At 37.8% G+C, this 24,383-nt stretch overlaps 1 protein-coding gene across 1 annotated transcript in view; it reads left to right on the forward strand.

The window, feature by feature from the left end:
* LOC104998189 (glycerophosphodiester phosphodiesterase domain-containing protein 4-like) overlaps positions 1 to 24,383 on the forward strand; it is a 129,963-nt gene that overhangs the window by 75,499 nt on the left and 30,081 nt on the right. Inside the window, exons 11-12 of the mRNA XM_010853255.1 lie at positions 13,226 to 13,447; positions 14,367 to 14,521. Of these exons, the coding sequence (XP_010851557.1) occupies positions 13,226 to 13,447; positions 14,367 to 14,521 (377 nt within the window). The remainder of the gene's footprint in view (positions 1 to 13,225; positions 13,448 to 14,366; positions 14,522 to 24,383) is intronic.

Here is a 24,383-nt window from a genome sequence, read left to right on the forward strand (position 1 = left end):
TACCAGACCACCTAACGTGCCTCTTGAGACTTCTGTATGCAGGTCAGGAAGCAACAGTTAGAACTGGACATGGAACAACAGACTGGTTCCAAATAGGAAAAGGAGTACATCAAGGCTGTATATTGTCACCCTCATTATTTAACTTATATGCAGAGTACATCATGAGAAACGCTGGGCTGGATGAAACCCAAGCTGGAATGAAGATTTCTGGGAGAAATATCAATAACCTCAGATATGCAGATGATACCACACTTATGGCAGAAAACTAAAAAGAACTGAAGAGCTTCTTGATGAAAGTAAATGATAGTGAAAAAGTTGGCTTAAAGCTCAACATTTAGAAAACTAAGATCATGGCATCTAGTCCCATCACTTCATGGGAAATAGATGGGGAAACAGTGGAAACAGTAGCAGACTTTATTTTTCAGGATCCAAAATCACTGCACATGGTGACTGTAGCCATGAAATTAAAAGACGCTTACTCCTTGGAAGAAAAGCTATTAACCTAGCTATTAACCTAGACAGCTTATTAAAAAACAGAGACATTACTTTGCCAACAAAGGTCTGTCTAGTCAAGGCTATGATTTTCCCAGTGGTCATGTATGGATGTGAGAGTTGGACTGTGAAGAAAGCTGGGCATCAAAGAATTGATGCTTTTGAGCTGTGATGTTGGAGAAGACTCATGAGAGTCCCTTGGACTACAGGGTGTCTAACCAGTCCACCCTAAAGAAATCAGTCCTGAATATTCATTGGAAGAAATGATGTTGAAGCTGAAACTCCAATACTTTGGCCACGTGATGCAAAGAACTGACTCATTTGAAAAGACTCTGATGCTGGGAAAGATTGAAGGCAGGAGAGGAGGGGGATGACAGAGGATGAGGTGGTTGGATGGCATCACCGACTCAGTAGACATGAGTATGAGTAAGCTCTGGGAGTTGGTGATGGAAAAGGAGGCCTGGCGTGCTGCAGTCCATGGGGGTCGCAAAGAGTTGGACACGACTGAGCATCTGAACTGAATTGAGCATGGCCCACCCATCAGAACAAGACCTAGTTTCTGCCACAGTCTCTCCAATCAGGAAGCTTCCATAAGCCTCTTATCCTTAGCCCTTAGAGGGGAGACAGAATGAAAACCACAGTAACAGAAAACTAACCAATCTGATCACATGGCCACAGCCTTGTTTAGCTCAATGAAACTATGAGCCATGCTTTATAGTGTCACCCAAGATGGACGGGTCATGGTGGAGAGTTCTGACAAAACGTGGTCCACGGGAGAAGTGAATGGCAAACCACCTCAGTGTTCTTGCCCTGAGAGTCCCATGAACAGCATGAAAAGGCAAAAAATTAGTACATGAAAGATGACTTCTCCAGGTTGGTGGGTGCCCAATATGCTACTGGGGAAGAGTGGAGAAATAATTCCAGAAAGAATGAAGAGACAGAGCCAAAGTGAAAACAACACCCATCTGTGGATGTGATGGGAGATGGAAGTAAAGTCTGATGCTGTAAAGAGCAGTATTGCATAGGAACCTGGAATGTTAGGTTCATGAATCAAGGTAAACTGAAAGTCGTGAAACAGGAGATGGCAAGAGTGAACATCGACATTTTAGGAATCAGTGAACTAAAATGGCCTGGAATGGGTGAATTTAACTCAGATGCCCATTATATCTACTGCTGTGGGCAAGAATACCTCAGAAGAAGTGGAGTAGCCATCATAGTCAACAAAAGAGTCCAAAATGCAGTATTTGGATGCAATCTCAAAAACAACAGAATGCTCTCTGTTCGTTTCCAAGGTAAACCATTCAATATCACAGTAATCCAAGTCTATGCCCTGACCAGTAATGCTGAAGAAGCTAAGTTGACCAGTTCCATGAAGACCTACAAGACCTTCCAGAACTAACACCCCAAAAAGATGTCCTCTTCATTATAGGAGACTGGAATACAAAAGTAGAAAATCAAGAGCTACCTGGAGTTTAACAGGCAAATTTAGCCTTGGAATACAAAATGAAGCAGGGCAAAGGCTAACAGAGTTTTGCCAATAGAATGTGCTGGTCATAGCAAACACCTTCCAACAACACAAGAGAAGACTCTGTTAACCATCACCAGATGGTCAAACTGAAATGAGATTGTTGATTAACTTTGCAGCCAAAGATGGAAAAGCTGAATACAGTCAGCAAAAACAAGACTGGGAGCTGACTGTGGTTCAGATCATGAGGTCCTTGTTGCAGAATTCAGACTTAAGTTGAAGGAAGTAGGGAAAACCAGTAGATCATTCAGGTATGGCCTAAATCAAATCCCTTACGATTATACAGTGAAAGTGATAAATAGAGTCAAGGGATTGGATCTGATAGAGTGCCTGAAGAACTATGGATGGAGGTTTGTGACATTGTACAGGAGGCAGTGATCAAGACCATTCCCAAGAAAAAGAAATGATAGATGCAAAATGGTTGCCTGAGGAGGCCTTACAAATAGCTAGAAAAGAAGAGACGCTAAAGGCAAAGGAGAAAAGGAAAGATATGCCCGTTTGAATGCAGAGTTCCAAAGAATAGCAAGGAGGGATAAGAAAGTCTTCCTCAGTGATCAATGCAAAGTAATAGAGGAAAACAATAGGATGGGAAAGACTAGAGACCTTTTCAAGAAAATTAGATATACCAAGGGAACATCTCATGCAATATGGACACAATAAAGGACAGAAATGTATGGACCTAACAGAAGCAGAAGATGCTAAGAAGAGGTGGCAAGAATACACAGAAGAACTATACAAAAAAGATCTTCATGACCCAGATAACCACAATGGTGTGATCACTCACTTAGAGCCAGACATCCTGGAATGCAGAGTCAAGTGGGCCTTAGGAAGCATCACTGCAAACAAAGCTAGTGGAGGTGAAGGAATTCTAGTGGAGCCATTTCAAATCTTAAAAAATGATGCTGTGAAAGTGCTGCACTCAATATGTCAGCAAATTTGGAAAACTCAGCAGTGGCCACAGGACTGGTAAAGGTCAGTTTTCATTCCAGTTCCAAAGAAAGGCAATGCCAAAGAATGCTCAAATTAACTCACAGTTGCACTCATCTCACATACTAGCAAAGTAATGCTCAACATTCTCCAAGCGAGGCTTCAGCAGTATGTGAACCAAGAATTTCCAGATGATCAAGCTAGATTTAGAAAAAAGCCAGAGGAACCAGACCAACCTCCACTGGATCATCGAAAAAGGAAGAGAGTTCCAGAAAAACATCTACTTCTGCTTTATTGGCTACACCAAAGCCTTTGACCATGTGGATCACAACAAACTGTGGAAAATTCTGAAAGAGATGGGAATACCAGACCACCTGACCTGTCTCCTGAAAAATCTGTATGCAGGTCAAGAAGCAACAGTTAGAACTGGTCATGGAACAACAGACTGGTTCCAAATTGGGAAAGGAGTATGTCAAGGCTGTATATCATCACCCTCCTTATTTAACTTATATACAGAGTACATCATGCAACATGCTGGGCTGGATAAATTACAAGCTGTAATCAAGACTGCCAGGAAAAATATCAATAACTTCAGGTATGCAGATGACACCATTATCATAGAAAGCGAAGAAGAACTAAAGAGCCTCTTGATGAAAATGAAAGAGGAGAGTGAAAAAGTTAGCTTAAAGCTCAACGAAAAGTAAGATCATGGCATCTAGTCCCATCACTTCATGGGAAATAGATGGGGAAACAATGGAAAGAGAGACAAACTTTATTTTTTGGGGCTCCAAAATCACTGCAGATGGTGACTGCAGCCATGAAATTAAAAGACGCTTGCTCCTTGGAAGAAAAACTATGATCAGCCTAGGCAGCATATTAAAAAGCAGAGGCATTACTTTGCCAACAACAGTCCATCTAGTCAAAGCTATGGATTTTCCAGTATGGATGTGAGAGTTGGAGTAGAAAGAAAGCTGAGCGCGAAGAATTGATGCTTTTGAACTGTGGTGTTGGAGAAGACTCTTGAGAGTCCCCTGGACTGCAAGGAGATCCAACCAGTCCATCCTAAAGGAAATCAGTCCTGAATATTCATTGGAAGGACTGATGCTGAAGCTGAAACTCCCAATACTTTGGCACATGATGCGAAGAACTGACTCATTTGAAAAGACCCCGATGCTGGAAAAGATTGAAGGCAGGAGGAGAAGGGGATGACAGAGGATGAGATGGTTGGATGGCATTGCCTACTTGATGAACATCAGTTTGAGCAAGCTCTGGGAGTTGGTGAAGGACAGGGAAGCCTCGTGTGCTGCAGTCCATGAGGTCACAAATAGTTGTACACGAGTGAGTGACTGAACTGTACTGAAAGTAAACATAGTTCACTTTCTCTCATATTTTCTATAACTTACTGTACCCACCTATTTGTCTTTAGTTGTTGTTATTCAGAACAACCGAATACTTTGTATCAGCTGTATCACTAAACACACTATTTAGTTCAGTTTTTTCTTTGCATAAAAAGATTTCTTGGTGAAGAAGGTAGTTTGTTAACATACATTCCAGAACAATCTTGCCATCTCATTCTTTACTGATAATGAATACCCTCATTCTAGCATGATACCTGTAGTGGGAAATAATACACCCAAGAAAGGACTCTTAGCATGAGGACTGAATTTTTGCCTGGAATTTGTCATGAACAGTTGGGTGTCACTTATCATTTCCCTGTTTGGTGAATCATTAGGCATGTCACTTATCATGTTTAATGTAAAGTTTTGAGGTCAAATTAAATAATGCATTTGAAGTTTTCTGCAAATTTTGTCTTATTGTTACTGTAGTCCAACTATAAGAAGGTCACTTTTCAGTGACTGCTGTCGTGGAACTTTTATCATTTTTTTTTCTTAAGTGTAATGACTTTATTTTGTGAAAAAGACAAGAAAATGTGTAGGTAGTGAGAGCTTCGGATGGGAACTTATGTTGTGTTTTATTTGTCTGTCTTATCTCCCTTACTAAACTGTGAATGTCTTGAGAGCATGATTTGTGTTTTATGAGCACATGGTGTAAGTTGCTGAAGGAATGATTGTCTTGTATATGGGGCTTAGTAGGCAAATACGTTTGTTATACCTATTTCTTCTCTCTCAGTGTTGTTGAAAATGTACAGTTAATGGCACTAGTAATTTTACCAAAGCGCTTCAAGTAGCATCCACTGCTGCAAAATCAAGTCCAATGCAAGTAATTGTAATTGCTTCAATGGACACCATCCACCCAATGGAGCTACAGCAGAAATGGTGCTGTTAACAGTGTTGCTAGTTGGTCAAAAGTTAATATAGGGCTTTTTAAATTTTCCATTACTTCTCAGGCTAAAGAATTTATATTGTTTTATTGTCTGCCAATAACTTGGGCTATGTTATTTATTATACCGTAATAAATTATATATTTATTATGTCAGCCAAAGTAAAAAACAAATTTTTGATAATTACTTTGAATTATTCAGTTCCTGATAATGGGCTCACTATCCTTAGAAGGCTGTTTCCTAGGAAATATGCTATTTTTTTCAGTCTCTTTATAAGCAGATATTGTTTTCTGAGAGTTTGGGGAATCCTGCAATTGGAAAAGATGCAACAGCCCTATAGAACATTTAATCTTGTTTTGGGTTAATGTCAAAAAGCCTGATTCCCACATATTAGAAAACTATAGGAGTTATACAAGAGGCACAGCTAACTTTACTGAAGTTTTATGTACTTTTTTTTAAAAAGAATTGTCATGACAAACATTCATTATTACACCCCAAGCATTTTTTAAAATCTTCTACTGCTAGATCAAGGCTATTTCACTTCATTTAGGTATTACTTACACAAATAGTTGTTACTAATAAAATTGGTATAGTAGGTTGATTGGTGACACCAAAAAAGATACAGTCACACCATACTCCCTAGAACCTGTGACTCTTATCATAAAGGCAAACGATGTGATTAAGTTAAGGATCTGCAAAGTAGGAGCTTATCCTGGATTGTCTGGGTGGACCCTAAATATAATCACGTATTGTTGTAATGAAGAGACAAGGGGAGAATAGATGTATACATAAGGGCGACCAAACAGAGAGGGGAAGTGATGTAATCACAGAGGTAAGAATTGGAGTGATGTGGCTGTTAGCCAAAGAAGGCCAAGGAATGCTAGCAGTCACCTGAAGCTTGCAGAGACAAAAAACAGATTTCCCCCTAGAGCCAACAGGGTGAGCATGGGCCTGCCAACACCTTGATTTTAGACTTCCGGCTTCCAAACTGTGAGAGAATACATTTTTCTAAGATTACTATGTTTCCATTAATGATGGAATTCTTGAGTTCAATACAGTGGTCTGTCTTCTCTATAAGAGGCCCTTGTCTAAGGGCATTAGTCAGAGCATTCTGTTTCGTATGATCTGCCAAAACATTTCCTCTAAGTGGAGCTCTAATTTTAGCACAGCAGTTTATTTGGGGAGCTGCAAAACATCTGGTAATACGTGTATGTATTATTCATTTTTGATATGACTGAAGATGTTGGGCTTCCTAGGTGGCGCTAGTGGTAAAGAACCTACCTGCCAGTGCAGGAGACACAAGGGATGTGAGTTTGATCCCTGGGTCAGGAAGATCCCCTGGAGGAGGGCATGGCAACTCATTCCAGTATTTTTGCCTGGAGAATCCCAGGGACAGAGGAGCCTGGCTGGTTACAGTCCATAGGATCCAAAGAGTCAGACTCAACTGAAACAACTTAGCATGAAGAGGTTAAGAATCTTTTCCCCTGTAGCATTCTATAGTTGTGAGCCACTTGAAAAGCAAAAAAAGAGTTATTTTTAATAATCCCACATGTCCTAGAAAGAGCCATAATTTTGGCCAATTGAGCCAATTTGTTGTTTGGTAATGGACTTGGGATTCTTTAAGAGAGTCTAGAAAAATTGCATAATTGACCTGTTATTACCTTTTTTCATTTTTAAGTTTAACCAACAGTAAATAACATTAAACCAAGATTTGATTTAGGGGCATCCAAAAGATATGTTCCATGTATGGACAGTTCTCAAATTATAGAAATGATGAGATTCTCCTTTGTTGATTAGGATGATGCAGTTGCTGTATTAAGAGTGTGATATTAGTGAATGGTAATATGAAAAAGAGAAAATTAGTATTTGGTAATTAATCAACTAACTTAAAAATACTAGATATTTTAAGTTAGCAAGAGGGATTACATTGAATATGGTACCATATAATAGAAAGATGAACCTAGTGTGAGGTCTAAATATTATTAGACTAGTTTTGCTAAAACTGCATTGGTTAAAAAAGCCTTGCATTCATTAGGCAGAATTTTTGATATATGTCAGGTTGTTAAATTAATACCCTTGGACTATGGCCTTCCATTTTACTTTCAAAAACAAAGATTTTGATGATCTGGAAGAAATATTTTGAGATTGCTAAAGGTCTTTTTGTTTCCTGTGTTTTGGGAGAATGGTTCTAAGATTTTGTGTAAGTCAACACACCTGTGTATTTCAAAAAAGCTTGCTACCTATACTCTGTAATATCCAGTTAATCCTGGAAATCATCTTAATCGTCTTTAGTATTTGACCATGGATAATTTGGTTAATTTGTAATCTCTCATTAAATTATGTCTCTCCTTAGCTAATATGTCATGACCTGGATCCAGGGCTTTACAAACTATGGCCTGCTGTTCAGATGTAGCCCACTGACTATTTTTGTACAGCTTGTGAGCTCAGAATGGTTCTTGTATTTTTGAATGGTTGAAGGAGAATCGAAAGAATAATGTTTCCTGACATGTTAAAATTATATAAAACTCAAATTTTGATTTCCATAAATAAAGTTTGATTGGAACATAGCCATGCTTATTCATTTACAAATTGTTTATGGCTGTTTTTGTCTTATAATAGAGTTGAATGGTTGTGACAGAGACTAACAAAACCAAAAATCTTTAGTGTATGGCCCTTCACAGAGTAAGTTTGATGAATTCTGTATGATGAACTGTTATTTTGTGGAGTTAAAATTTCTCCTTAGAAACTGTGAGAATGGAACTACAGAGTCAGTCTTAGAATTTCAATTTTAGGTTACGAGATTACTGCATATCCTTAAGGTCTTTTGTTTAAGACTTGAGAAAGTAGAGTGGGCCTTCTGTAAATGATAGAAATATAACTTTTCAGGTAAATTGTTGATTTTGCTCTGGTGAAAGCAATAAATAGTGGCTATCTTTATTAGCTGGAACATGGAAAGAAGTAAAGATAGAACCAAGGAGAGTACATACAGGTAAAGCAGTGCTAGAAAATGAGGTATAACTCTTTGGTTAATAGCTGACAGATATTGCTGGAGGACCACCACCTCAGTTTTGGTGTTTTTAAAAAAACATGTAAACTAGACATATTGCTTGGACTAATACAAGAGATATTTAATCCTTGTTATATTGGCTTCCTTGGTGGCTCAGTGGTAAACAGTCTGCCTGCCAGTATAGGAATGCTGGAGGCACTGGTTCGATCCCTGGGCTGGGAAGATTCCCTGGGAGAAGGAAATGGCAACCCATTCCAGTATTCTTGCCTGGGAAAACCCATGGACAGAGGAGCCTGGAGGGATACAGTCTGTGGAGTCACAAAAGAGTCAGACATGACTTAGCAACTGAACAACAACAGCAAAGTTGACTTAAGTCTGCTCCAACTTCAGCAGTAACAGGATTTTAGGCAACAGTGTCAATAGAGTCAATGTGAACTCTTAGGAGTTTGACTCTAATTATTCTGCCTCTTTTCCCCTCAGGGATTCTGGTTGTTGTGGTTCAGTTGCTAAGTACCATGGATAATTATCTGATTGTTTTTTAAAATCAGTCTACTAATGTCCACAGATATAATTTGATAATGTATATAGAATTTTCTGTGACTCCTGATAGTTATTTGTCTGTGGTACATTTCTTTTGTTGGTTCTTTTTGCAAAGTAGATTCCTAACAATAAGAATATGCCATAGATAAAAAAGGAGTGTTCCTATGTCATTTATAGAAAAGGACATGGAAAAGGACCTAGGATTGTTAGAAAATACCACTTCTTGGTTTTAGTACTCTGAGCAATCTGATTTTTTATGGTAGTGAGATTAATAATAAAGGTACCTATATCAACAAGAAAACTGTATTGTTCCTTCATACTTACATGTAGTTCTCATAATTGTCTGTTGAGTTGTATTGTTTCCCTCTAAGTGGCACCATTGGGCCAAATTTATAAATTTTCAGACTTCTAAACCAGTATAATACACTGGATCATTCGATGGCCCTTCTACCTGTAATTTTTCTAAGCATAGGCATAGAGAACCAAGGGTCTTTTAGTATTATTTTGAAAATGCTCAACTTTATATTGGAGATAATCTAAACTGGTATTTTCCTATTCCAGTTAATTTTTCTGAATAAGTCCACCTGTTTTATATATTGGGTTGGCCAAAATATTTCTTTGATATGGAAAACCTGGAATGAACTTTTTGGCCAACCCAATATAAAAAAAGAGGCTCAATTTACTTCAGATATTAGATCTACCTCATAATGGTGTTTAGAGATTACTGAAATATAGTTTTAAACTCTTCTATTGATTAATCTTTATAGTTTTGCTATTTTGTATTTTTCATCGACTTTATCATTAAAGGCTTCAGAAATAAATGTCCTTGTATAGAAGCAAGGTCAGATGCTGTAAAAAGCAATATTGCACAGGACCTGGAATGTTAAGTCCATGGATCAAGGCAAATTGGAAATGGTCAAACAGGAGATGGCAAGAGTGAACATCGGCATTCTAGGAACCAGCGAACTAAAATGGACTGGAATGGGTGAATTTAACTCAGATGACCATTATATCTACTACTGTGGGCAGGAATCCCTCAGAAGAAATGGAGTAGCCATCATGGTCGACAAAAGAGTCCAAAATGCAGTACTTGGATGCAATCTCAAAAACGACAGAATGATCTCTGTTTGTTTCCAAGGCAAACCATTCAATAATATACAGTAATCCAAGTCTATGCCCCAACCAGTAATGCTGAAGAAGCTGAATGGTTCTAAGATGACCTACAAGACCTTTTAAAACTAACACCCCAAAAAGATGTCCTTTTCATTATAGGGGACTGGAATGCAAAAGTAGGAAGTCAAGAAACACCAGGAGTAACAGGCAAATTTGGCCTTGGAATACGGAATGAAGCAGGGCAAAGGCTAATAGAGTTTTGCCATGAGAACGCACTTGTCATAGCAAACACCCTCTTCCAACAACACAAAAGAAGACTCTACACATGGACATCACCAGATGGTTAACACTGAAATCAGATTGATTATATTCTTTGCAGCTAAAGATGGAGAAGCTCTATACAGTCAGCAAAAACAAGACTGGGAGCTGACTGTGGCTCAGATCATGAACTCCTTATTGCCAAATTCAGACTTAAATTGAAAAAAGTAGGGAAAACCACTAGACCATACAGGTATGACCTAAATCAAGTCCCTTATGATTATTCAGTGGAAGTGAGAAATAGATTTAAGGGACTAGATCTGATAGATAGAGTGCGTGATGAACTATGGAATGAGGTTTGTGACATTGTACCGGAGACAGGGATCAAGACCATTCCCATGGAAAAGAAATGCAAAAAAGCAAAATGGCTGTCTGGGAGGCCTTACAAATAGCTGTGAAAAGAAGAGAAGTGAAAAGCAAAGGAGAAAAGGAAAGATACAAGCATCTGAATGCAGAGTTCCAAAGAATAGCAAGAAGAGATAAGAAAGCCTTCCTCAGCAATCAATGCAAAGAAATAGAGGAAAACAACAGAATGGGAAAGACTAGAGATCTGCTCAAGAAAATTAGAGATACCAAGGGAACATTTCATGCAAAGATGGGCTCGATAAAGGACAGAAATGGTATGGGCCTACCAGAAGCAGAAGATATTAAGAAGAGGTGGCAAGAATACACAGAAGAACTATACAAAAAAGATCTTCATGACCCAGATAGTCACGATGGTATGATCACTCATCTAGAGCCAGACATCCTGGAATGTGAATTCAAATGGGCCTTAGAAAGCATCACTACGAACACAGCTAGTGGAGGTGATGGAATTCCAGTTGAGCTATTTCAAATCCTGAAAGATGATGCTGTGAAAGTGCTGCCCTCAATATGCCAGCAAATTTGGAAAACTCATCAGTGGCCACAGGACTCGAAAAGGTCAGTTTTCATTCCAATCCCAAAGAAAGGCAATGCCAAAGAATGCTCAAACTACCGCACAATTGCACTCATCTCACATGCTAGTAAAGTAATGCTCAAAATTCTCCAAGCCAGGCTTCAGCAATACGTGAACCGTGAACTTCCAGATGTTCAAGTGCTTTAGAAAAGGCAGAGGAACAAGAGATCAAATTGCCAACATCTGCTGGATCATGGAAAAAGCAAGAGAGTTCCAGAAAAACATCTATTTCTGCGTTATTGACTACGCCAAAGCCTTTGACTCTGTGGATCACAATAAACTGTGGAAAATTCTTCAAGAGATGGGAATACCAGACCACCTGACCCACCTCTTGAGAAAACTATATGCAGGTCAGGAAGCAACAGTTAGAACTGGACATGGAACAACAGACTGGTTCCAAATAGGAAAATGAGTACGTCAAGGCTGTATATTGTCACCCTGCTTATTTAACTTCTATGCAGAGTACATAATGAGAAACGCTGGGCTGGAAGAAGCACAAGCTGGAATCCAGATTGCTGGGGTCGCAAAGAGTCGGGCACGACTGAGTGACTGAACTGGACTGAACTGATAGTGCATTTCTTATTTTTTTTTTAAGTCATTACAGGACTTTGAATAAATTATGCACAGCTGGGCTATTTAAATCCTTTCTTGATCTTTCCCATCCTGTTCTTTTAACAATTTTTTTTCCCCACACAAAGTTCTAACAATTAAGTGAATCAGTTGGTCTAGATCTGATAGAATCTAACAAAATGTTGTATTTCAAAGCAAATTTTTGTTTTTCCTGAGGATTAAGAAAACCTTTAATTATAGACCTCAACTCAGATGTAGAAGGGTTTAATTCTACACTTATAATCTGCTTTCAGGTATAGCATGGGAACAATGTTCAGTGTGATTGATTCTTTCTTGAGAAAAAGGTGAGAAAGGACAGGTTGCTTAGGAAGTAAAGGAAGTAAAAGAAATATGGTGGGAAGGAGAGAGAAGATAAAGTTGTATAGAGAAAAATATTGTTTTAGTCTTGGGAATATGTGGGGTGTAGCTACTGTGTCTTTCTCCTGAGAGACAGTGTTTAATCACTGACTTTACACACAAATGATCTAAAGTTGGCAAATGACAATAAAAGTAGCTATATTAATATAGCTAATACATGTATGGACTGAGGAATAAAATAAAATGCTGTGTATGGTGAAGAAATTATGACAGTGCCTACCATTAGGGAGTTGCCCTCCAGTAGAAGCAGTAGAGAGTGAGGAACTATTATGAACTGTGCGCTTCTTTGTGTACTGGACATGCTGCTAGGCCTGGTAAATATTTTATTATTGTTGATCTTCAAAATAATCCTAGAAATACACATATTACTCTCCCCTTCTCCATCTTATATCAGGGTAATGAAAACTTAGAAATTTTAAATAGTTTTACCAGTGTTGCACAGCAAGAAGTACATGAAACTAGGATTTGAATCTGATCTAGGATATATACAAATGAGTAGAAGACAGGATGAGACATGCAATTACAAAGGCATAAAAATTGTTCACTGTGGTTTAACAGCATTGAAGTCTCTTTAGTTTAGGAATATTTAAGTGGGCACTTCATGAAGTTGGTAGCATTTGAACTGGGTTTTGCAATTTGAGGGTAGGGTTTTTAACAGGTGGATAAATGGACTGAATTGAGTCCAGTTCAGTCTGAAGACAAAGCCTGCTTTCTTTCCATTACACAAAACCAGAACAGTGAGAGAATGTGTGGGAAGCCAGTGTGACTAAAAAGGAATTGTAATACTTTGAGGAGAGTTACAGAAAAAAGATTGAAAAGGAAGTTTAAGACAAGAACATGAGGAGACCTTCAGTGCAAATACAACAATATAGAATAAATCAACAATATAGGTTCTACAATATAGAATAAAGCATTCCAAATACCATGATTACCTATGGAGATTACATTTAATTTCTCTTCTTGGCAACTCTTATCTCAGGACCAATATTACAAAGGGCCTGATGGGTAGGTTAAAATGGTAATTGGTGTGGGGCTAAAAGCAGGAGGATTGGAAAATGCTTTTGATGGGAGCCAGTGTTTTCTCTTATGTATTTTTAGATCAAACCATTTTTTGGTATGAAACCCTTATCAGAGGCTGACAGGGAAAGAGCAGGAAATCAGAAGATTCCAAAGCTAACTGAATTATTGGAACTTGCACAGAAGGAAAAAAAGTTTGTGATCTTTGATCTTTATGGCCCTGCACCAAATCATTCTCTCAGAGCTTTGTATGTCCACCATGTAGTAAGCACAATCCTTGACTCTCAGATTGAGCAACGTCTGGTATGTTTATCTCAGTATTTATGGTAGAGGTTGGTGGGTGGGTCGCGTGTCCCACGACAATAGCAGTTGAATCTGACCTACCTTGTAGCGCTTCCTTGGGATCCTTAAATAATTTTGCTCCCTATAAAAATGAAGATGACTATTTTATACAGCTATATTTGGCAATCTAAAGAATGACCCTGTTAAATTTGTATCAGTAGGGGAAAACATTGAGTCTGTTTGTTATTCAAAGCCAAATGAAATGTCACCCTTCTGTTAAAAGGGAATATGTGTTTAATGGCTGTATGATGTGACCTGCACCATCACCAACATACATTAGAAGGCCTGGGTATGGAACACTTAAGACTTTGAGGACTTGGCTTTCATTAATAATATAGAAAGGACATCTGGTTCTTATTTGAGCAGAGATTTGTTCATCATGTTTTTCAGAAGCTACTCTGCATTTGGGCAGTCATTCCAAATGTCAAATTCTCAGAATATGGAAGAATGCTATGAAAGAATCACATATGTGGGTTTTTTTTGCAAATAGAACTATTTCCACAGATGAGTCATAATAGCCTTCCCTGTTGGCAGGAAATGACCTCTCACAAAGATGATTTTTAGTATCAGTCAGAGGAGGAGTTTATGATTCTAACCTTTCTTCCATACCTACTTTAGCTAGTGTGGTGACACGGAGGACCCTTGGTTCCATGATGTTAACTGGGAAAACTCAGCTCCAGAGCAACCCTGATGAAAGCCCCTTTATAAGAATTCATTAGACAGTATTAGTGAGGTTGACTCTTTCACTAAGGTCTAGAATCTGTCTGCTCCTTATAGACTGTTACCTATGCTGGAATGGGGCTCCTTCCATTCTACGTAGGGTCTGTTTGTACCTAGACAGCTGATTATCCTCTGAAAGACTTCCTGTTTTTCCTTACAGATTTTTTGGTTGCCAGGTTTTGAAAGGGAGTATGTCAAGAAAAAAGCTCCTGGTTTTCAGCAAGTGAGCCGGTTACACTCTGTTGAACGCCTCACAAAAGAAAATATCACTAGAATAAATGTTGACTACAAGAACTTGTTCTACAATGGGATGAGGTAAGCGTTTGACCACACTTTCCTCAGCACGTATTGCCTTACTTGCAGGAAATCTGCATCCCAGCCAAGCTACGTAGGTTCCTCCTCCCATCTCAGGATTTCCGTGTGTAGTTATCTTTCTGGAATCCCCTGTCTTCATCTTCTTATCCTTCCCTCACTCTGTGCCAACAAACATTTATCAAAGTTACACTCTGTTCCTGGAACGTGCCCTTCAGCCCCTTCTCCTTTATGCTTCAGTCTCTCATTCAGCACACCCTTTTGTGTGCTTGGTGTTTTTGTTGTTATATAAAGTGATCACTGAAAAGTAAGAACTCAAAAAGTGGTTGATTTCCTTCTGCCATTACCAGATGGATTGAAGTACCTAATAAATAACTTTGTAATCCAGATAGCCAGATTTCTCATAGATATAATTTGAAACATAATTAAATCATTATTAGAAAAACCCTTAAAACAGCCAAGCATGAGAAGAAACTGAAATTCTCCATCACCACATTTATAATTACATAGTCAGAGACAGAGTTTTCAGAATTAAAAGCACCTGAGAATAAAATGGTGACTTTTTCAGATTTAATTATTGATAGTCACTGCTTACATTAGTCCCTGTGTCGTTGTTGTTCAGTCACTAAGTCATGTCTGACTCTCTGTGACCCCATAGACTGCAGCACGCCAGACTTTCCTGTCCTTCACTGTCTCCTGGTGTTTGCGCAGACTTGTGTCCATTAAGTCAGTGATGCCATCCAGCCATCTCATCCTCTGTTACCCTCTTCTACTGCCTTCAGTCTTTCCTAGCATCAGCATCTTTTCCATTGTGTTGGCTCTTTGCATCAGGTGGTCAAAGTATTGAAACTTTAACTTCAGCATCAATTCTTCCAGTGAATATTCAGGTTGATTTCCTTTAGGATAGGGGATTCCCTCATAGCTCAGTTGGTAAAGAATCCGCCTGCAATGCAGGAGACCCCAGTTCAGTTTCTGAGTAGGGAAGATGCACTAGAGAAGGGATAGGCTACCCACTCCAGTATTCTTGGGCTTCCCTTGTGGCTCAGCTGGTAAAGAATCCGCCTGCAACGTGGGAGACCTGGGTTTGATCCCTGGATTGAGAAGATCCCCTGGAGAAGGGAAAGGCTACCCACTCCAGGGATCTGGCCTGGAGAATTCCATGGACTGTGTAGTCATGGGGTCACAAAGAGTCGGACATGACTGAGTGACTTTCACTTTCCTTTAGGATTGACTGGTTTGATCTCCTTGTTGTTCAAGGGACTCTCAAGAGCCTTCTCCAGCATCACAGTTTGAAAGCATCAGGTCTTTGGCATTCAGCCTTCTTTATGGTCCAACTCTCACATTCATATGTGACTACTGGAAAAACCATAGCTTTAACTATACAGACCTTTCTTGGCAAAATGATGTCTCTGCTTTTTAATGCACTGTCTAGGTTTGTCATATCTTCTCTTCTAAGGAGCAAGTGTCTTTTAATTTCATGACCACAGTCACCATCTGCGATGCTTTTAGAGCCCAATAAAATAAAATCAGCCTGTTTCCACTTTTTCCCCATCTATTTGTCATTAAGTGATGGGATGGGATACCATAATCTTAGTATTTTGAATGTTGAGTTTTAATGTAGCTTTTTCACTTTCCTCTTTGACACTCATCAAGAGGCTGTTAGTTCCTCTTTATTTTCTGCCATTGGAATCGTGTCATCTGAATATCTGAGGTTGTTGATATTTTTCTCGACAATCTTGGTCCTGCTTGTGCTTCATCCAGTCCGGCATTTTGCATGATGTACTCTGCATATAAGTTAAATAAGCAGGGTGACAGTATACAGTCTTGACGTACTCCTTTCCCAATTTGGAACCAGTCCATTGTTCCATGTCTGGTTCTAACTGTTGCTTCTTGACCCACATACAAGTTTCTCAGGAGGCAGGTTAGATGGTCTGGTATTCCCCATGTCTTGAAGAATTTTCCACATTTTTTTTGTGATCCACACAGTCAAAGGCTTTAACATAATCAATAAAGCAGAAGTAGATGTTTTTCTGGAATTCGCTTGCTTTTTCTGTGATCCAGTGGATGTTGGAAATTTGATCTGTGGTTCCTCTGCCTTTTCTAAATCCAGCTTGTATATCTGAAAGTTCTTTTCAGATGATTCTAAATGCTTCAGAGACTGAACATATATATGTGTTTTGTCCAGATATACATATGTATCTCCATATCTCCAAAATCTCTTTGAGCTACAGAAATTCCTTTAGATTCATTTTTGTATCTCAGGTCATGAGCTAGGCTATTGGATTTACCTCTTTTCATGTTCTGGCTTTTCCAGCCTCTTTGGCTATGGGGGAGTTGATCATAAAATATATATATCTTTTTCTTTCAGCATTAGAAAATTATACATGTTTTACCTCTCTTTCCTATTTAGAAGATTTCTCTTTGCCCAACTATTTCTCTTATTTTGAGTGTATGTCTATTCCTTTCAACTTTTTATCAAAGAAAAAATGACTCCAAGGTGATTTCTTTCTCTGCTAATCATAATTTAGATGAATCTAGTAGTTGAAAAATAATTATAATAACTTTCACTTACTGAGCCTTTATTATGTGTCAAGTTCCATTGGTTAACCACAGGCTCTTTTTAAAATTCTGTAGCTTACCCATCAGCTACACTTTGACTTTGGAAAAGTTTTAATAATCAGTTTTCTCATTTGTAAATTAAGGATAACAATAACCTGATGGAATGGTTAAAAGATTAAGTGACATACTACATATATGCACAGAACAAAGTGATGGGCAAATATATGAACACAGTAAATGTTACCTGTTGTTTTATCATCAACATCGTTACATGCTGTGCCCTATAAATTAGCATCACCCGCCATGTTTCAACTGAGGAATCTTGTCTCTAAGGAGGAAAAGGTCAGGAAGGTTAGGGTTAATATTTCCCCAAAGTCCATATAGTTGGTCAGTGGGGGACCACACTGAGGTTTAAATATAGGTTTGACAGATTCCCCAGTGTTAATTCTTTTACTAGTAATTTTTATAAGTTATTCCTTGGCCATAGTTATATGGGAATAGTATCAGCTGACATCAGACTTTAAGAGGGATCAGTCATATCCTGAGTCCTATTAGAAAATCAAGTGGTCTAATCAAACTTAAAAGCTTTTGCACAGCAAAGGAAACCATAAAGAAAACAAAATGACAACCTACAGACTGGGAAAAAATAAACACAAATGATTCCAACAGGGGTGGGCTTAATTTCCAAAATATACAATTTAAATTGGTTAATAGTCTTTTTAAGTATTTTATACTGTATTTTCCTCCTGCTTTTTCTGTGGAGTTAACACAAAGCATTAGATTGCAAATCAAACTCATACACATCAGAGAACTTACTATTAAGTTTTATTATTAATTTCAAAGGTACAGAAGGCAGTCAGGAGGCTCAGACAAAGAAAGGAGAGGTCAGAGACATTGATTTCAACTTTGTAGGTTTCTTCCTTTATTGGACACATACCCTATGGCTCACAGTAATAGATACAGGCTCCAAATGTGTTTTTATGGGGTTATTTCACTTTGAAGGAGAACATTTGAGTTATAAAACATTTGCATTTAATACTCCCAGAGACTTGCATAGCTTTTGTCACCTTGTCCAGGGACCCATACCTCATAAATCCACATTCTGTATTTATTTACAAAATATATAATAAAAAGTAATCAACCAGGAACATCCATTAAAGAACATATTCTGTATATAAAGACCTCTCTTTCTAGCAAATATTATTGTTCTATTTAGAGAAGATGTAGATATCATGTTGACAAGGAGATTAGACTATGACTTCTGCCTTCTTCCTTCTGGGAGCAACCTGTTCAGTCAGAGAGAAATTAAGGGCTTCCTGTGCCTCATCTGTAAGTTATAGAAAAGGGGATGTAATATTTCCAGCTGACTGTTGGTTTCTGTATTTCTCCCTTTGGCTGTGTTTGTTGTTGTTATTGTGATTATTGTGGTTGTTTGGCTTCTCATATTTTAAACTCTTTTTTTAATGTGTATTTGCATTTAGAATTGTTAGATTTTTTTCATGGGTTTATTACCATCCTTTCATTATGAAATGTCCCTTCTCGCTGGTTATAATTCTTGCCTAAAGATTGCTTTTATTAATATTGCCACACTGGCTTTCTTATAATTAGTGTTTCTGTGGCATTTATTTTTTTTGTTCTTTGTCTTTGAACTGCTTTGTGTCTTTATATTTAAAGTACATCTCTTTCTCAAAGACTTAGAGAACAAACTTATGGTTGCCGGGGGAAAAATAGGGGGAAGGGGTAGTTAGGGAATTTAGGATGAACATGTACATACTGCTGTATTTAAAATGCATAAGCAACAAGTACTTACTGTAGAGCACACAGAACTCTGCTCAGTGTTATATGGCATCTTGAACCTTCCAGTCAGGATGGGAGTTTGGGGGAGAATGGATGCATGTGTATGTATGACTGAGTCCCTTTGCTGTTTACCTGAAACTATCACAACATTGTTAATCAGCCATACCTGAATACAAAATAAAAAGGTTTTTAAAAATAAGGTATATCTCTGATAAAGTGAAAGTGAAAGTCCCTCAGTTGTGTCCGACTCTTTGCGACCCCATGGACTATACAGTCCATGGGATTCTCCAGGCCAGAATCCTGGGGTGGGTAGCCTTCCCCTTCTCTAGGGGATCTTCCCAACCCAGGGATCAAAGCCAGGTCTCCCACATTGCAGGTGGATTCTTTACCAGCTGAGCCACAAGGGAAGCCCATATCTATTATAAATAGAATATTATTGGTTCTTGCTTTTATATTTAGTGGGACAATCTCTGCTTTTCAGTGGGAATATCTGACCCATTAATATTTAGTTTACAAATGAATATACTTAGGTTTATATTACATCTTGCCATTTTCCCTATTTGTCCTCTTTATTCTAGATTGGTTATTTGGTCATTCTTTTCCTGACTTTGAATTTTTTAAGTTCTTTGATTATTTCCTATCTTCTCTATTGACTTTTTACATTTTTGAATTATTTTTTTACTAGTTGCTCTAGAAATTATAAGAAGTATCCTTACCTTATTAAAATTCACCTTTGGATAATTTTTCTACAACATAGAGTATAGAACATTATAATCTTAATTCCATTGACTATCTGCTGTCCTTTGTGCTGTTGTTGTGATGAATAATACTTTAGTTATAAACCCCAGAGTACATTTTTATTATATTTTTAAAATTATCAGTAATATTTTTAAAATTAAACATTTAAGATTAAATTAAGTTTAGATTTAAAGTTTAAATTAAACTTTTGAGATAATTGCATGCTAACTTATAAGAAATAATACAAAATGATGCTGTATACCTTTTATCCTGTTTACTCCAATGGTAAAAATTTTAGTACAATACCAAAACCAAGGTATTGGAGTCAATGCAAGCCACCAGTATTATTCAGATTTCCCCAGCTTTGCTTATATTCTTTTGTATGTGTTTTGTATATATAGTGCTGTGCAGTTTTATTACATGTGTAGGGTTTTATTACACGTGTAGGGTTACATGCCACAACCAAGACACACTGGTTTCATCACCAGAAGTATTCCTATTGTTTCTCTCTTATAACCACACTCCTCTTACTTCCTTCTGCCTTCCCTCACCTCAAACCCTAACTCTTTACAATCACTAATTTAGTCTCCACTTTTATTATTTTGTCCTTTTGAGAATATAATATAAATAGAATCATAAAATATGTAAACAGTTGTTATTGGCTTTTTTTCATTCAATGTAGTTCCCTTTGAGAGTTATCCAGGTTATTGCATGTATCAATAGTTTATTGTTTTTCATTGCTGAGTAGTATTCCATTGTATGGATGTACTGAAATTTGTTTAATCATTCATCAACATAAGGCTGTCTGGTTGTTTATGAGTTACTATAAATAAATCTGTTTTGATATTTGTGTACAGGTTTTCATGTGAATGTAATAGATTTTAGTCATTTAAAAATGTTTTAACCATGGTAAAAATACACATAATGTAAAATGTGCTATCTTAATTAATCATTTTAATATACATTGATTACATTGTACAACCATTCCTGCCATCAATCTACCTTTTCATCTTGTATACTCAAAATTCTATACTCATTAAACAATAATATCCCTACCAACTCCTCCACCCCAGATCCTGGAAACCTGCTATCTCTCTCTCTTGTTTTGACTTATATAAGTTGAATCATACAGATATTTGTCTTTTTATAAGTGGCTTATTTTGCTTTGAATAAAGTGCTCAAGGTTCATCCATGTTAAATCCGTCCTTTGCAGAATTTCCTTCTATTTGAAGGCTAAATAATATTTCATTGCATGTATATACCACAATTTGCTTATTTATTCATCAGTTGATGAACACTTGAATTGCTTCCATATTATGTGCAGTGCTGAGTTGAGCTTAGTCACTTAGTCATGTCTGATTCATTGCAACCCCATGGACTGTAGCCTGCCAGGCATCTCTCTCCATGGGGGTTCTCCAGGCCGTAATACTGGAGTGGGTTGCCATGCACTTCTCCAGGGGATCTTCCCAACCCAGGGATCAAACCCAGGTCTCCCTCATTACAGGCAGATTCTTTACCATCTGAGCCACCAGGGAAGCCCTAGTTAGAGTGAATAATGCTGCTATGAATATGAATATTACAAATATATATGGTCATGCTTTCCTGGTGGCTCAAAGGTTAAAGCGTCTGCCTGCAATGCAGGAGACCTGGGTTTGATCCTTGGGTTGGAAAGATCCCCTGGAGAAGGAAATGGCAACTCACTCCAGTATTCTTGCCTGGAGAATCCCATGGATGGAGGAGCCTGGTGGGCTAAAGTCCACGGGGTCACAAAGAGTCGGACATGACTGAGCAACTTCACTTTCACTTTCAAGACCCTTCTTTCAGTTATTTTTGCAGTATATCTATTAAGCAGACTTGCTGGATCTTATGGTAATTCTATTTTTAACTTTTTGAGAAACAGCCATACTGTTCTCCACAACAACCAATAGTACACAGGAGTTTTAATTTCTTTACATCCTCCACATTCTTGTTGATTTCTGGTTTTGTTTTTTTCTTTTTCTTTACATAGCCATCCTAATGAGTTGGTATTAGTTCTTGAAATGTTTGGTGGAATTCAGCAGTGAAAGCAATGGGTCTAGGACTTTTCTTTGTTGGAAGATTTTTGGTTAATGATTCAGTCTCCTTATTCATTGTAGGTTTGTTTGCATTATCTAATTCTTCATGATTACAAAATAGGTTTTGTGTTTCTAGGAATTTGTCCATGTAGGTTATCCAATTTGTTGGGATACAGCTGTTCTTAGTACTCTCTTATAATCCTTTTTATTTCTATAAAATAGTAATGTCCCCATTTTTATTTCTGATTTCAGTAATTTGAGTCTCTTTTTTTATTAGTAGTACATCTAGGTAAAGGTTTATCAATTTTGTTGATCTGTTTGAGGAACTAACCTTCAGGTTCATTCATTGAATTTCTCTGTTGGTTTTCTGTTCTACGATTCATTTATTTCTGCTCTAATCTTTATCATTTTCTTCTTTTCACTATGTTGGATCAATTTATTCTTCTTTTGCTAGTTCCTTAATTTGCAAAATTTGGATGTTGAGATCTTTATTATCTTTTAAATGTAAGTGTGTAAAACTGTGAATTTACCCACCATCACCACTTTTGCTGCATGCCAAGTTTTAGTACATTGTGTTTTTATTCTCATTCATCTCCAAAAGGGGAAAAAAGTGAACGATGGAGAGGGAAGAGTATTGACCCTTTTAATCCCTGGTAGTCACTTCAGTGGGAGAGGTTTGTAACAATAGGGAGAGGTACAACAATCATGACATCCCCACTCTGTCTACACCTGTGTGAGTAGAAGCATCAGTCAGCCATAAAACCATAGATTCCTATTATCTGAAGGATAAGATACTTTTGGCCCACCTTGGTTCCTACAAACTGTCCAGTCTGCCTCAGGACTATGGGGCCAACTGGCTGCCGTGCACTAGGGACTCGTGTACTGCAACTGCTACTGTGCCAGGTGATGAAAGCGACCAAAGTTAACTATAACTTACCATCCAAAACTCCCCTGGAAGTTGAAAGCCTTCAACAGATTCCATAGTTCCAAAAGAGTTACATTAGGCAGGTTCTTTGAGTGAAGTTGTTGTCTAGGTGGGGAGAGAGAGATTCCTAATGTTTCCTTTTCAATCGTCTTCCAATAATTCTCTCTCGTAAGCATAAGTTTTTGTTTTTATGAAATAAAGACCTGAGAATATAGTTGCTGCTGCTGCTGCTGCTGCTAAGTCACTTCAGTCGTGTCCAACTCTGTGTGACCCCATAGACAGCAGCCCACCAGGCTCCCCCGTGCATGGGATTCTCCAGGCAAGAACACTGGAGTGGGTTGCCATTTCCTTCTCCAATGCATGACAGTGAAAAGTGAAAGTGAAGTCGCTCAGTTGTGTCTGACCCTCAGCGACCCCATGGACTGCAGCCTACCAGGCTCCTCCGTCCATGGGATTTTCCAGGCAAGAGTGCTGGAATGGGGTGCCATTGCCTTCTCCAAATATAGTTGCTAGGTTATGGTAATTACTTGTCTAATTTTATGAGAAACTGCCAGACTTTTGGGGGGAAACTTTTATGTTCCTGTCAGCAGTATATAATGACCCAGAGTCTCTATATCCTTAGCAATTTTTGGCATTGTCATTACTTTTTGGTAGCCATTTTAAGTGTGTAATGACATCTCATTGTGGTTTTAGTTTTCATTCTCTGATGGCTAATGATGTAGCACATATAATTATGTGCTTATTCCTCAATGGTATATCCTCTTCAGTGAAATGTTTTTTCATGTCCTTTCTAACTGGATCGCTTGTTTGTTTTTTTTTTAATTGAGTTTTGAGAGGTCTCTCTATAATATAGGTATTAGTCCTTTGTCGGATATGTTATTTATAAATGTTCTGTCCCAGTATGGCTAGACTGTAACATCCTCTTAACAGAGTCTCCTACAGAGCAGAATTTTAAAATTTAGATGGAGTCTAATTTGTCAGTTTTACCCTTTATGAATCATGCTTTTAATGTCAAGTCTAAAAGTTCTTTGTCTTGCTCTTAGATCTCAAAGATTTCTCTTATTTTTTTATATAATTTTATTTATTTATTTGTGACTGTGCTGGGTCTTGTTGTTGCACTAGCTTGTCTCTACTTGCTGTGAGTGGGGGCTGTTCTCTAGTTGCTGTGTGCAGGCTTCTCATTACTATGGCTTCTGTTGTTGTGGAGCACAGGCTCTAGGGTGTTTGAGCTTCAGTAGTTGTGGCACATGTTTTAAACATATTCTTTTTTCCCTGGTGGCTCAGATGGTAAAGAATCCACCTGCAATGTAAGAGATGTTTGTTCGATCTCTCAGTCAGGAAGATCCCCTGGAGAAGGGAATGGCTACCAACTCCAGTTTTCTTGCCTGGAGAATTCCTTGAACAGAGAAGCCTGGCTAGCTGTAGTCCGTTGGGTTGCAAAGTATTGGACACAATTGAGCGACTTGTAGATTTTACAGATTTTCAGATCCTCATTTATTTTGTTAAAGTTTATGACTAATTATTTAATTTTCTTTGGTGTGATTTAAATAGTATTGTTTTACATTTCAATTTCTGTATACTTATTAACATACAGACATGTGATTGGTTTTTGTGTGTTAATTTAAAAAAGTTTAAGAAAAACTTTTAGCTTTAAAAAACATTTACTTATTTTTAGGTTTTAAATTTATTTTTAAATGATCTGTAGAATTGTCTTAGACACAATCTAACATTTTGGGTAACTAATTGCAAGCACTCCTGTAAAGGCTGTATGGTTATTTTTATTTACGGTTTA

This window comes from Bison bison, unplaced genomic scaffold (assembly GCF_000754665.1).
Source record: "Bison bison bison isolate TAMUID 2011002044 unplaced genomic scaffold, Bison_UMD1.0 scf7180017864324, whole genome shotgun sequence".
Classification (NCBI taxonomy): Eukaryota; Metazoa; Chordata; class Mammalia; order Artiodactyla; family Bovidae; genus Bison; species Bison bison.